Source organism: Perognathus longimembris, chromosome 17, assembly GCF_023159225.1.
Source record: "Perognathus longimembris pacificus isolate PPM17 chromosome 17, ASM2315922v1, whole genome shotgun sequence".
Taxonomy (NCBI): Eukaryota; Metazoa; Chordata; class Mammalia; order Rodentia; family Heteromyidae; genus Perognathus; species Perognathus longimembris.
The window spans coordinates 27,859,406-27,875,398 of record NC_063177.1 but is presented as its reverse complement, the minus strand read 5'-3'; the positions used below and the strand labels follow the sequence as shown (position 1 = coordinate 27,875,398).

At 39.2% G+C, this 15,993-nt stretch overlaps 1 protein-coding gene across 1 annotated transcript in view; it reads left to right on the top strand.

The window, feature by feature from the left end:
• Positions 1-15,993, top strand: part of Ppm1e (protein phosphatase, Mg2+/Mn2+ dependent 1E) — a 106,807-nt gene that overhangs the window by 70,809 nt on the left and 20,005 nt on the right. The window contains exon 2 of the mRNA XM_048367099.1: positions 7,573-7,691. Coding sequence (XP_048223056.1) covers positions 7,573-7,691 — 119 coding nt within the window. The remainder of the gene's footprint in view (positions 1-7,572; positions 7,692-15,993) is intronic.

Genomic DNA, 15,993 nt, shown 5'->3' with positions numbered 1-15,993 from the left:
AGTGAGTTTTCTGTTGTGAGAACCCCAAACCCAGAACTGTAGGCTCTAGTCATTTGGTAGGTATTGTTTAGACTTAAAAAAGCTAATGAAAAGAGCCTGTGATGTGTGGGCATTATAATCATTTGACTCCAGGTGGCATTCCTAGAGGTTGCTATAGAAAAACAGCTTAAAGAGGAAAAAAATTCAGCCCTCATTAACTCCATTTAGTCCAGTAAGAGAAAGAATACTAAAACAGGTGGAGAATTTGCATTCTTTATTTTCAGTTTAATGTGTTATTTTAGATTTAGAATACATATGATTAACTGGGAATGAGGGTGATCAGAAATTAAACATTTATGACTTATCGTAGGGAGGGCATACTGAGCAGACAGTATGATGACGCCATCATAATATATGAGGGATATATAATATTATTATGTATAATATATAAATCCAAGAGGAATCTCTCTCAAAGGTAGTTGATGGAAACATTCCACTTTGAAGGATTTTATTACCTTAGCAGTGTTATGCCAAGGCTCTTAAAACACAGCTGTGGGTGCTGTGCAGACGCCCACATTGCATTGCCAGTGTCAGGAAGGATGTACTTTTAAACCTCTAATTTATCTAATAATGTCTTTAGTGATTTGTGTAGGTTTGGCATTGTGATGAAAATGCTTCCTGGCTTGGTTTATAACAAGAATTCACGTTGCCATCTCAAAATGTGTATTGTCTTAATATGCATGTAGAATATACTAATAAGTCATCTTAGAAAAAGATCTGACTAAAATACTATCCTGTCCATGCAACAGAATATATCTAACCCTGATATTTAAAAATGAATACAAATCAAATGGTTTTATCTATAATAATTCAGTTATCTATTGTGGATTTAGCTTCATAATAGTGTAATATACTAAGCTGAAAGAGAGCCAGCTTTCATAATCAGTTCTAGACTTACTGCTCTCTCACACACACGCACGTGCATGCATGCGAGCGTGCGCTCTGTCTCTGTCTCTGTGTCTGTCTGTCTGTCTGTCTGTCTCTCTCTCTCATTGGTCCTGGGGCTTGAACTCAGGGCCTGGACCCTTTTGTTCAAGGTTAGCATTCTACCACTTGAGCCACAGCTCTACATACAGCTTTTTATTGAAGATTAAGAGTCTTACAGACTTTCCTGCCTGGGCTGGCTTCAAACTGTTATGCTCAGATCTCAGCCTCCTGAGTAGCTAAGATTGCAGGCATGAGTCACTCCCTGGTGCCTGGCTGCTTTCTCCTTCTAATGGAAAATATTAATTGGACTGATGTCAGATGGTAGAGTAGAGATGGAATAATATAGTACTCTGTTTAAAATATTAAGCTTCACTTAGTATTTGGCCAGGACTGGCCAGAAATAAATAAATAAATAAAAATAAAAAAGATCCAGTTCAAACAAATATTACACGCTGCTAAAGTTAGAAAATATTCAGGTGATACTGTATGTCAGCAGTATGCACAATACCATAACATTTGGTCTCCAAACTGCCATGTAGTATTATCTCTCTTCTGATATCTCCTCTGGTTAGTACATGTGCCAAATTTTAATTATATTATATTAAATGTATGATATGTGCATATCTCTTAATATCTCTTTTATTCTAAGCTATATGGGCTGGGTGCTGGTGGCTTACATCTGTAATCCTAGATATTCAGGAGGCTGAATCTGAGGATCAAGACTCAAAGTCAGCTTGGGCAGGAAAATCCATGAGACTCTTTATCTCGTTAAACACCAAAAGGCCAGAAGTAGCGCTCACATGGTAGAGTGCTGTCCTTGAACTAAACAACTCAGAACAGCACCCCAGGCCCTGAGTTCAAGTCACAGGAATGATTCAATTAAAAGGCTATTATATGTATTCTGAAAGATTTTTTTTCTAACAGATGAATTTGCTAATTATACTTATCACGATAAATATATATTCAACTTTTAAGAGTACACCTCATGCACAAAGCAGAAGTTCTTGTATTTTTTTACAAAAAAAAATGCATTGCTTCCATCCTACTGGACCATGTGAAGACATTTGTTTGGTTCTAAACTATGTAGTGTGTGCATATAGATATATATTTCATATAATTCTACACGTCCTCTCTATAAATATAGATAGATATGTAAAATATCTTTATAAAATACATATATGTGATACAACATACATACATAAATATGTGTATATACATATGTATTTGTGCTGGTCCTGGGGCTTGAATTTGGGGCTTAGGCACTGTTTTTGAACTTTTTTGCTCCACACTAGTGCTCTACCAGTTGATCCACAGCTCTACTTCCAGCTTTTTTTTTAAAAGAATTTTGTGGGTTTGTCTGCCTGGGCTGGCTTCTAATAGCAGTCCTCAGCTCTCAGCCTTCTGCGTAGCTAGGATTACAGACATGAACCACCTGTGCCCAGAAATCTATTCTTTTTTAGTTGGTGTCTTGCTTTGTTGTTCAGGCTGGTCTCAAACCCTTAGGTTCAAGAGACACTTCTTCCTGAGCTTCCTGAGCAGAATGACAGGAATGTACAATGTGCCCAGATAGTCTATACTTTTAGTTTTGAAGTTTTAGTAAGGATTTATCTTAGTATAACAGAGTTAAGGTAGGGAGAAGAAACATTTCCTGTTCCCCAGGCAGTTAAGTGGGAATTAAAGACTGCTAGTCTATAGTTTTAAATATTTTTGTGCCATTTTAAAAATAAAAACCTTACTTAGATCAGAATTATAGAAGTGGAATTTTAGATCTGGAAGAGACTTTATTTTATTCTAATTTCTGAATTTTCCAGTTGAAGAAACTGAAACCCAGGGAGTTTAAACATTTTTCCTAAGGTTCCTCAATTAGAAATAGAACCTACCTTTTTCCTTCTTCAGTACTTGGGTTTGAACTTGGGGTCTTGTGCTTGCTAAGCAAGTGCTCTAGCATTTGAGCTACTCTGTCAGCCTATTTTGCATTTTCAAGATGGAGTCTTATACCTGGGCCAACCTGGACGGTGAGCCTCCTATCATATAATGACCAGAGTGCTCCACCACATCTAGCTTCTTTCTCTTCAGGTGGAATTTCAATGGCTTTTCTGTCCAGGCTGGCCTAGAACTATCCACATAGTTTAGGATGACAGGCTTGGGCATCTCACCAGCTATCAGTTGAGAAAGGGATCTGGTTAATTTACCTCTCTGGTCTGGCCTTAAACTCAGCCTCCCAAATAGCAAGGATTACAAGTGAGCCATGTGTGCCAGATTAGAACCTACCTTTCTCATTCCTTATATTTCATAGAAGAAAGGGAAAGGATGGGTGAAGAGAAAGGGGAAGAGAAGGAGAAAAGAAAGGATTTCTTTTTTTTTAGAAAAAGTTAGCTGAGGGCTGGGAATGTGGCCGAGTGGTAGAGTGCCTTGCCTAGTATGCATGAAGCCAAGCCCTGGGTTCAATTCCTCAGCACCAAAGCCAGAAGTGCTGCTATGGCTCAAGTGGTAGAGTGCTAGTCTTGAGCAAAAAGAAGCTAGGGATAGTGCTCAGGCCCTGAGTCCAAGCCCCAGGACTGGCCAAAAGTAGATAAATAAATAAAAATAAAAAAAGATCCAGTTCAAACAAATGTCACACGCTCCTAAAATTAGAAAATATTCAGGTGATATTGTATGTCAGCAGTATGCACAATACCATAACATTTGGTCTCCAAACTGCCATGTAGTATTATCTCTCTTCTAATATCTCCTCTGTTTAGTATATGTGCCAAATTTTAAAACCTTCAATGTCAAGTTCTTCCAAGCATTTTAAAAGAAATTATGAAAGAAAGCAGTTTACTATGTTATTATGTTAGTCATACCTGCTAATTCTCTTAAAATGACAAGCATTAATGATGAGCTTTTATTTGAAGTATATCAAATATTCTCTGATGTGCCTATGCTTTAAAATATATTTGAAATTCTGATTTTACAGAAACAATCACTTTCAGTTCCAAGTCAAACCCATAAGAATTTATTCATGCTAGTGTTACAGCTTTCTGACATGTAGGAAGAGCTGATGTGGGTGAAACGTCTAGCTTGATGTTTTATATCTAGCTATTAGTCAGCTAATCCTCCTCCCTACTTCACTGAAAATATTTTCATTCTGTCTGACAAAAAGTAAAAAAATTACATTAACTGTGACTAAAAATTACTGCAGATGACACATTAATGACACTAATGGTTCTTGCCTTATTCTCTCAAGTTTTAAAATTCTTACCTGTGGTGAACCTATATCCAGAGATGGTTTAATTTCACAAATGATATAATTTTCTTTTGGAATTCTTGGGAACTAGATCACAGTTACATTTGTCAGATCATTTTTATGTAGATATGAAAATAAACAAAAAATGAATTTGATATCCAAACTAAATGCCCAAAATCTACTTAGGGTGAACTATTTGGAATATGTCCAATTAATCAGTGAAAGCATGACACAAAGATAAAGATGAGCAATATTCACAAAAACCTTAGGTTTATAAAGTGTTTTTTTTTTTTTTTTTTGGTGGTGGTGGTGGTACTCTGGTTCTGCTTGGTAGCCAAGTGCTTTCTGGACTTATTTTTTCTGTACTGGTACTAGGACTTAACTTGGCCTAGGCAGTATGCCTTCATTTTTTGCTCATTTGGTAATCTACAATTTAAGCCATAGCTTCTCTTTCAGCTATTTGCTGGTTAACTGGAAATAAGAGTCTTATGAACATTTTTTGCCCAGGCTGGCTCCAAACTATGATGTTCAGATCTTAGCCTCCTGAGTAGCTAGGGTTATAGGCATGAACTATCAGGGCTGAGCTCCCATTTGCAGTGTTTAAATTACATTCAGATAATAGTGATTTATAACTCAATTCGATTCTTTCTCAGTCCTTGATACATTATTATAATCACATCCTAAAAACATCTAGTACCTGGGCTAGGAATATGGCCTAGAGGTAGAGTGCTTGCCATGTGTACATGAAGCCCTGGGTTCAATTCCTCAGCACCACATAAACAGAAAAAGCCAGAAGTGGCGCTGTGGCTCAAGTGGTAGAGTGTTAGCCCTGAGCAAAAAGAAGCCAGGGACAGTGCTCAGGCCCTGAGTTCAAGCCCCAGGACTGGCAAAACAAAACAACCCCCACCCCCCAAGAAACAAAAAACACCATCCAGTACTTAAGTCTCTCCTTCACTTTGTAATACTTCATAACACTTTGTAAAATTCCAATCTTGATGAACGAAAAATTCTTCCTTATATTTGTCAGTATAGAAACATAAATGGAAAAAGTCATGTAATCAGAAAAACTAGATGATTAATTTTTAAATTATCCTGAATTTCAGCAACCTTTTAGGCACTGTCCAACATATTTCATACGTGATCCACCAGCGCCTGGCTGGTTTTTTTCTTTTGCCAGTCCTAGGGCTTGAGACTCAGGACCTGGGCACTGTCCCTGGCTTCTTTGTGCTCAAGGCTAGCACTCTACCACTTGAGCCACAGTTCCACTTCTGGCTTTTTCTGTTTATGTGGTGCTGAGGAATTGAACCCAGGGTTTCATATTTGCTAGGCAAGCACTCTACCACTAGGCCAAATTCCCAGCCCTGGCTGTTTATTTTTCTTAGAAAGCATCTTTGTAGAAATACAATCTAAATGCCATATAAGTGACTCATTTAAAATATAAAATTCAGTCATAACTTTTTAGAAAATTTTAGAAAATTTCCTCTTTCCAAAAAAGAACCTTCTACCATTAGCAATAACTTCCCAATAATTCTTCATCTTCTCCCCCTCACCCCCAGCAGAGGATCAAATCCAGAACTTGTGCATGCCAAGCAAGAACTCTGTTACTAGATTACATTCCCAACCCCTATATAATGTATTTTGAATGAGTTTAAGGAAAAGAAAACACTCCTTCTTTGTTTGCTTTTTGTTGGTTGTAGGACTTACTTGGGCACTGTCCCTGAGCCTTTTTGCTCAAGGCTTAGTATATTCTACCACTTTGAGCCATTGCTCCACTTCTGGTTTTCAGAAGCTAATTGAAGGTAAGAGTCTTATGGATTTTCCCTGCCTAGGCTATCTTTGAAGTGCAATTTTCAGATCTGCTTCCTGAGTAGTTAGGATTACAGGCATGGGTTGCCAGCACCTGGCCAGACTCTATTTCTTTATGGGGAATAGTAAGGTTCTAAAATATGAGTGCTAGGCATACAACTCAGTAGTAGAGCACTTGTCTAACTTGCCTAAGGCCTTGGATTAGATGCCCAGCACTGCAAACAACAACAGGAATGTAGGACCAGAAATAATTGCTGTTTTTTTTTGTTTTCTTTTGCCAGTCCTGGGGCTTGAACTCAGGGCCTGAGCATTGTCCCTGGCTTTTTTTCCCCCCATCAGGGCTAGTACTCTACCACTTGAGCCACAGCACCACTTCTTGCTTTTTCTATATATCTGGTGCTGAGGAATCAAACCCAGGCCTTCCTGTATACAAGGCAAGCATTTTACCACTAGGCCATATTCCCAGCCCTGCTATGATCTTTTATAGACAATCTGCCTGTCTTTTATGGCTACAGCTCACATCCTTCCCATATGCTAACTTCACTTACCCTCTTCCCTAAAGTCTCACAAAGTCTTATCCTATGATGGTACCAGGCTTAGGTTAGCCTTCAGATTCAAGATCTCAGTGCAGTACAGGTGGGATTTCTCTTGGGTATGGGTGTTTTTTTTGTTTTGTTTTGTTTTTTGGTCGGTCGTGGGCTTGAACTCAGGGCCTGAGCACTGTCCCTCGCTTCTTTTTGCTCAAGGCTAGCACTCTACCACTTGAGCCCCAGTGCCACTTCTGCCTTTTTCTATATATATGGTGCTAAGGAATTGAACCCAGGGCTTCATGTATGCAAGGCAAGCACATTACCACTAGGCCATATTCCCAGCCCCTGAACATCTTTCATTTTGCATATACCCAATTCTCATAAAAGTACACATACTATTTCCTCTGCCTGAAATACTTTATGCTAACTTACCATATCCACGTAAGTGAACCTTTTTCATTTTTCAAGGTAGGATATTCCTGACTAATCTCAGTAGGTACTTCTCTATTATTATTATTATTATTATTTATTTTTATTTTTATTTTTTTGCCAGTCTTGGGGCTGGGACTCAGGGCCTAAGCACTGTCCCTGGCTTCTTTTTGCTCAAGGATTGCACTCTGCCACTTGAGCCACAACGCCATTTCTGGCCTTTTCTGTTTATGTGGTGCTGAGGAATCGAACCCAGGGCTTCATGCATGCTAGGCAAGTACTCTACGGCTAAGTCACATTCCCAGCCCCTCTATTATTCTTTATCACTGCATTCTGTTTATAAAACTTGCTCCACTTATCCTATTTGTTTCTCCTCTCTTTCCCACATGGAGTATAATCTCCACTAGTTCATGGGGTATATCTGTGGTATTCAACAACATATATCTAGTGTGTGAAAGAGCCTAAAACATAGCAAGCACTCAACGAATATTTGTTGAGTATTATTTAAAGACATAATTTTATTTTGAGGTAATATGTTATAATTAATATTAATTATAATGTTAAATGAACTACTTCCTAATTCTTACTGAGAATAGCCATGCGTTTCTCTTTCAGTAACTGCCCTTCCTTTTTGGCTGCTGCATTAGCCAGAGCCACATCAGATGAAGTTCTTCAGAGTGATCTTTCTGCACATTATATCCCAAAGGAAACAGATGGCTCAGAAGGTACTGTGGGTGAGTACTTTTCTACATTGTTTTTTTTTTTTTTTTGGCCAGTCCTGGGCCTTGGACTCAGGGCCTGAGCACTGTCCATGGCTTCTTCCCGCTCAAGGCTAGCACTCTGCCACTTGAGCCACAGCGCCGCTTCTGGCCGTTTTCTGTATATGTGGTGCTGGGGAATCGAACCTAGGGCCTCGTGTATCCGAGGCAGGCACTCTTGCCACTAGGCTATATCCCCAGCCCCCTTTTCTACATTGTTTAAAGATACTAAGCCTTCTCATATCGTGGTCCTCAGAAAATATCTGCAGGATACTAAATTAAATTACATTTACTTACTAGTTGATCATATAGTGTAGTAGTGGAAAAACAAAAAAAAATCAAATAAAGAGCGAAGAAAAAAGTATTTCTGAAAAAATGTAGAGCACTATTTGGAAGGTAATCGGAACAACAGGAGATCGTCGTAATGTCTAGAAAGTGGGGGAAGTAGATTGAGGAATAGAAAGATACCACAGTGCCTGCAGTCCCCAGCTTCTGGAGAAGCTGAGGTGATAGGATTATCTAAGCCCAGAAATTCCAAGTAGGCCTAGCCAACATTGCAAGACACTATCCCACTTAAAGAAAAGGCATGCCTGTAGAGGGGAAAATAACAGGAACGCTGCTCCAGGTCAGCCAGGAAAGAAGTTATGGAGACCCCATCCCATCTCAACCAACAAGTTGGACATGTTTCATGCCTGTCATGCCAGCTATGTGAGAGGAGGCATAAATAAAATTGTAGCCTGAGGCCCTCTCTTGGTAAAATCACATGACCTTACCTGAAAAGTAATTAAAATGAAAAAGGTGGGGAATGTGACCCTTGTGACCCTTGTGGTAGAATGCCTACTTAGCAAGCCAAGGACCTAAGTTCAAACTCCAGTACTATAAATAAATTAAATTAGAAGTTGACATTGGGTAATAGTGGCACATATCTGTAACCCCAGCCAATCAGAGGTAGAAGCAAGACAAGAGTTTGAGGCCATCCTGGGAAAAGTTAATTAAGACCCTACCTCAAACAGAAAAACACAAACAAAAGGGCTGGGGATATGACTTAAGTTGTAGAACACTTGCCAAGCATGCTCCGAGACTTGGGTTCAATCCTCAGTATAAAGAAACATACAATAATCCCCAGTACACAACAAAGATGACCAGTGAGTGAGGGTAGAGTGACTCTGAGTAAGACCTACTTTTTTTTAGCTTATCTGTAAGAATCCAACAAAAAAGTCAGATATAAAAATTAAAATCAGTTGCAACAAAACTGAAAAATTATTAAAATTTATAGCTGCAATAAATAGAGCACTTTATGATAGATATGTGATGTGATTACATGGAGATTGTATACCTTTTTTTACAGGAATATAATGAGGCTCAATGGCTCCTGGCCCTCTCCCCACTCACTGGGGTTGACCCCAAGGCCTCACACATGTTAGGCAAGTATTCTATCACTGACATACATCTCCAGCCCCGGTGTTTTCAATTTTGTTTTGAGATAGGGCCTTGCTAAATTAAATTTGCTCAGACTAGCCTCAAACTCATATCTTTGTGCCTCAGCTCCTGAGTACTGAGATAGTATAGTTGTGTACTACCATATCCAGTGTATTTAAGTATTTGTCTGTAAAACATGGTTCATAAGGAACAAAGCATATATATTAATGAGTGAAGGTACTTAAGTTCCAGTGAGTATGTGACCAATATTCCTGTCCTTTCATCTTTCTAGATTGTTTTTGATGGCAAATTGTCAAGGGATTACTGTTTTATACTGAGAATAATTGATCTGTCTGGAACCAAACTGTTCCAGAGTCAAGTTGGGTAGAATTCCTTCTACAAAGCATTGCTATTTCCTATAGAACTGATGCATAGAGTAAAACCCTTATAATGAAAAGATGAGATTAAATTCTGCTTCCCTGCAGCCAGGGTGATGGCTGACTCAGCCCAGCTCAGTACAATGACATTAAGGACTGATGAGTAATTTACAGCTGTGAGGGGGTGGACTGCTACTTTGGACGATTTTCACTTTTCACACCCCCTTTTTATTTTATTTTTCCATTTCAAGTGGCTATTATTTATGTACTGATGCCCTACTCCATTCCCTGCAGGGGAATACTTAATGTAGCAAGACTGAAATGCTGCCCCAAGTTCCTACTTTGGAAGAATGTTCTGAGCTCCATAAGACAGTAAACTGAAATAAAGGTGTTTTTTTTTTTTTTAATTTTTTTTGGTGGATGTCATTAATCATCCTGATTTTGATTTTTCCAACCAACTAGTAATGTCTCTATGTTATTGCTCTGACTCAGACTGTAATCCTTATATACGTGCAAATCCTTCATCTACTTAACCCAAATCACTCATTGTGAGCTACATTAAGAAAAGTCTCTGCTGGGAGCATTGGAGTGGGAAATAGCATACTGCATAACTGCCTTGCGTCACTGATGTTCCACTAAGTCTTCTGCCCTTCTTCTTAGTTGTTTCCAAACACAATACTTTAAGAAAAATCAGCTGTGAATTATTTAGAGAATGTCATATATTTTCTAGAAAAGCATAAACTGACAAGAAAGAGGCTAAAAAAAAAACCTGTTGGAGACAAAAGCACATGGAGTAGGTGTGATTCTACAAGTGAACTTTCCTTTTCTTTCTTTTTTTTTTTTTTTTTCTTTCCTTTTTTGAGTCAGGGCCCTAGGCTGGGCTCAAACTTGCAATCCTCCTTTACCCTGCTGAGAGCTGAGGTTACAAGCAGGTGCCACCACCCCTGGCCAAGGGGACTTTTTCAAATGATCTAAGAGATAATCCAGTTGTTTAAAAAATGAATGTTCTAATTGTGAAAAGCAGGAAAATTTGCTTGGTATAAATTGGATACTCACCCTCCCCCCTTTATTTTTTTGGTCATGGGGCTTGAACTCAGGGCCTGGGCACTATCCCTAAGCTGTTTGCTCAAGCCCTCTACCACTCTGAGCCACAGCTCCACTAAATTGGATACTCAGAATCCTGCTCATGAAAAAAGAAAAGAAAACGAGAGACCAATCTTAGCAATAAGTGTGAAAAATCTTAATTAAACTAAGTGGAGTCATATACCTATCACTCAGGAGGCTGAGATAGGAGCACTGAAAAGTTCCAGGTCAGCCTTGGCTATGTAGTAAGACCTAGTGTCAAAAGGTAAAAAATCCTTAAAATATTTTGTACATTGATTACAACAATTAATTCATTCAACAAGCATTTATTGGAGTTCTGTTGTATGTCCTATAACAGTAGGACAAAATTTGGTTTAAACCAAAACCTAGCATTTATATTTAATTTAAACTCTGGATTTTTTTTTGTTGTAATTGAACATAAACACAGCTCAACTGGCTTCCACAAAACAGAATTTATTTGCAACTCCAGAGTAAGGGTTACACAGCTACCTTCAAACAATGTTAACACAACCTGGTATTTCTCCAATTCTCAGCTGTACTGTCTTTTCTTTCTTTCTTTCTTTCTTCTTCTTCTTTTTTTTTTTTCTTTTTTGGCCAATCCTGGCCCTTGGACTCGGCCTGAGCACTGTCCCTGGCTTCTTTTTTGCTCAAGGCTAGCACTCTGCCACTTGAGCCACAGTGCCTCTTCTGGCCTTTTCTATATATGTGGTGCTGAGGAATCAAACCCAGGGCTTCATGTATACTAGGCAAGCACTCTTGCCACTAGGCCATATTCCCAGCCCCGAGCTGTACTGTCTTTCATCTTATGCTACTCCCAGGTAGCTGCTCAAAATACCTGGTCTTCATTTGCCCAGGTTCAAGTTGGGTAGGAGAATTCGTTTTTCTTACCTATGTCACAGATTCACTCTTATTGGCTGAACTTGGATAGTTTTCTATTTCTGAACTAATCACTGTGATTAGAAGAATGTAATTCTTTAGTTGGTCAGAAGGGAATTATATTTTACCCCAGGATGCATATGGACTGAGATAAAACAGGAAAAAAAAGACTGAATCAAAATAACAAGTAGATAAAATAATCAGGAATAAGGTGAGAAATAAAGCAAGCCCCATGTACCTGTAACAGATTTTGGATGCTCAGGAGATTGAGGCAGGAGGATCATAAGTTCAAGACCAGTATGGGCTATGTAGATGGACATTATCTTCCAAAAGCCTCCCAGATTAAAGCAACAACAAAACAATTGAGCTGGGAGTGTGGTATATAGTAGCAGAGTGCTTGCCTACCATTTGTAAGGCCCTGCATTGGATCCCTAACCCCAGAAAAATAAGAAATATGAAGAACCCAAGTCAGTAATCTGCTGAGCAGCATAAAGATTTAATACTAATGAGACAATAGAATGTGTTCTTAGATAGGACTCAATATGAAAAATGTTTCAATTTTATCAAAGTAATCTACAAATTATGCAATCTCAAACACAATACCAGCAGGTTTTTCTGCCCAAACCTGGCAACATGATTAGATAGTTCATCTGGAAAGATAAACTTGTCAAAATGCCCAAGTTAAATCTTTTAAAGTTAGTAACAGGAAAACTAGCTGATATTGAAACATACTTTAAAGTAATTTACTGTTGTAGAGGTAGATGAAGAGATAAGTGAAGCAGAATAGACAATCTAGAAGCATAAATATTTTAATAGCTATTTAATTATAAAGCTTGCATATTAATTTATTCAGCAGACATTTAATGGGAGCTGCTGCTGTATGTTAGGTATGACTAATCAAAGAGAATGAAGACAGTCTATGCCATCTAAGTGGAAAATGAAGAGAATAAGATTTTAGAAATCAAATGAATCTGAGATTAGGCTTTTTCCTGGGCTGGTACTGATGCTTAGTGGTAGTTCACTTGACTAAGTGTCCTTGGGGCTCTAGATTCCATTTCCAGAACAGAATGTAGCAAATATTCAGGAAATGTTACCTGGAGTTATAGGATGTGGTTCAAGAGTTACAATAGATGGTGTGTGTGAACACAGTGTAATAGGTGCACAAGGAGCAGCTGAGAGGAGGAGTATAGACAGATCTAGTGGTTAGTAAACATTAGAGGAAGCTAGTACTGCTTCCTCCAAGTAAGTCAGCAAGCTCTATCCAACACAGTGCAAGGATGTAAATGTCCCCTATTGACATTGTTCAGTGTGGTAGCCATTAGCCACATATGGTTATTGAGATCTTCAGATAGGGTGAATGCGACCCAAAGCCTGAATTTTATTTATTTGTTTTGTTTTTGTTGCCAGTCCTGGGGTGTGGACTCAGGGCCTGAGCACTGCCCTTGGCTTCTTTTTGCTCAAGGCTAGCACTCTACCTTTTGAGTCACAGGTCCACTTTCGGCTTTTTTTCTATATATGTGATGCTGAGGAATCGAACCCAGGGCTTCATGTATATGAGGCGAACATTTTACCACTAGGCCATATTCCCAGCCCGAAAGCCTGGATTTTAAATTTCATTTAACTGCATATAGTGAATAGCTACCTTTTTAGTGCAGATCTACGTAAGAGAAATAAACCAAGAATGATGTTTATTATGATCTAGGAACTATTCTAATAGTTAATATCAGTAATTTATTTCACCACTCCATTCTCTCTCAAAATTTCTGAATTCATTGTTTTGTAACTCTGTTGTGATTGAGTCAAACAACACGTTCATCTTAACTGGGACTGCAACTGAGAGTCTATCCTGGTGCGGAGAGAGACCAGGTGGATTGTAGTGGTATAGCTGGGTGAAATAGGTAGATGGAGCACTTGCCTATCATGCATATGGCCTTGGGTTCAATGCCCAGCTTTTATTCTGTAAGCTTCCTTTTTGTTTCAAATGCATCCTTTGTTTTCAGTTACATGAAGTTAAGGGGAGGCTGCGTAGTTGTATTGGTATAAAGTAGCATATCTTACTTGGGTCCATAGGGAATTCTTGTCTCAAAAAATATTTTTAGGGGCTGGGAATTTGGCCTAGTGGCAAGAGAGCTTGCCTTATATACATGAAGCCCTGGGTTCAATTCCCCAGCACCACATAAATAGAAAAGGCCAGAAGTGGGGCTGGGAATATGGCCTAGTGGCAAGAGTGCTTGCCTCATATACATGAAGCCCTGGGTTCGATTCCCAGCACCACATATATAGAAAATGGCCAGAGGGGGCGCTGTGGCTCAGGTGGCAGAGTGCTAGCCTTGAGCAAAAAGAAGCCAGGGACAGTGCTCAGGCCCTGAGTTCAAGGCCCAGGACTGGCCAAAAAAAAAAAAAATTAAGGGGAAGACAAAGCCACAAAGCAGGACTTACCACTCTACTATTTTACTAAAGGAAAAAATAAACAACTTGATCAGTTTTCTAAATATAGTCACTTAACAAATAATTTTGTGCCCGGTGTGGCACCACACACCTGAAATCCCAGCCCTTAGGAGACTGAGCCAGCAGGATCTGGAGTTCCAGGTCAGCCTGGGTTACATAGCAAGACTGTCTTGATTGCTCAATCAAAATAAAAAATAAAAGAATTTTACATAAGAAAACAGGTAAGGGTGGTTATAGATTAAAGTTAAGGCAAGCCTGGAAATAAAAACTGGGAGTCCAAGTTCCCAAGCTGCTCAGGAACATCCAGTCTCTATTCTTTGAGATTTGTGTTTCTGGATTAGAAGAGGCATCTGCAGCCACTGCCCATCTGGCACATGTTTCTTTAGACTTGGCAAGCTACAGTTGATTTAGTAAAACGTTTTTTGTGTGTGTGTGTGTGTGTGTGTGTGTGTGTGTGTGTGTGTGTGTGTGTGTGTGTGTGTGTGCCAGTACTGGGGCTTAGGCAATATCCCTTAGCTTTTTTCTGCTCAAGGCTCACCCTACCAGTTGAGCTGTAGCTCCACTTCGGCTTTTGTTTGTTTTTTTTGGGGGGGGGCGAGGTTGGATGTAGGGCTTGAACTCTGGGCCTGGGCGCTGTCCCTGAGCTCTTTAGCTCAAGGCCAGTGCTCTACCACTTGAGCCGCAGTGTCACTTACAGTTTTCTAGTGGTTAATTGGAGCTAAGAGTCTCATGGACTTTCTTGCCCCGGCTGGCTCTGAACTGGCTCAGATCTCAGCCTTCTGAGTAAGATTATAGGAGTGAGCCACTGGTGCCCAGCTACTTCCAGCTTTTTGATGGTTAATTGGAGATAAGAGTCTCTAGTCTCCTACCCAGGCTGGGTTTTGAACCTTGATCCTCAGATCTCAGCCTTCTGAGTAGCTAAGATTACAGGAATGAGCTGCAGGTGACAGGTCAATAAAAATCATTTGTTAAGCTCTAATGCTTTTTTTTTTTTAACCCGAGATTTAGAAGGAGCCTATAAATACTGGCCTGAAGAAAACCTGCTCTTCCATTGGTTATTTCAGTAACTGTGGCTTGAGTGGAGTTGGTTAAGATATCTCTTCAGTTCCATTCAGTGTTGTTAAAAAGACCTACAGGTCAGTCCAGGCTACTGAGAGATACAAAATCTGCCTCAGACGTTGACTAGCCTTTGTTACTTGATTTGGTTGTGTAGTAGAGTTAAAGTGAAGTATACTTAGGGTTACAAATATTAGTATTGCTTCTCTGATTACTATCTCCTTTTTTCCCACTCAGGCACACACACACAGACACACAGACAGGATTTAAGTACTTTTTTTTTTTTGGCCAGTCCTGAGGCTTGAACTTAGGGCCTAAGCACTAGTGGCCCCTGGCTTCTTTTTGCTCAAGGCCAGCACTCTACCACTTGAGCCACAGCTCCACTTCTGGCTTTTCCTATATATGTGGTTGAGGAATCAAATACAGGGCTTCATGTATGTGAAGCAAGCACTCTGCCACTAGGCCATATTCCCAGCCCTTAAGTACATTTTTTTTTCTTAGAAAAATCCTTAACTTGTTAATTGCCTTTATTTAATTACCACTTAAAATACTGCTTAAAATATTTTTATTTTTAGTTTTTAGCTTTAAAGGGGTTTCAATTTAACATGTCAGTTTTTGAGTACAGTGCATCTTGAGTACTTTTTCATCGTTCTTGCTGTCTAAAACTTTAACAAATAAATGGAAATAAAGAAAAAATGTAATTCTATTCCAAATGATCTTTATTGGAGAGAAAAGGAACTGTAAGTAAAGATATCAGAATGGGACAAGGACAAATTGCAGTGAAGATTAAAATTTTTTCCTATAGTTTATAGTTTCCATATGTCTTTCTTATTCCAATTAGCTAGATAACTAATGTTCATATTGCAGTCATTCTGAGTCTAGAAGGCTTGGGTCTCCAGGCAGGGTCTCTATTGCAGCCAACCAAGAGAAAGAGATGCTTTGAACTTAAGCACAGAGCCAGAATACCTTGTGGGTTGGAAGGAATAAAGCCTAGAAAC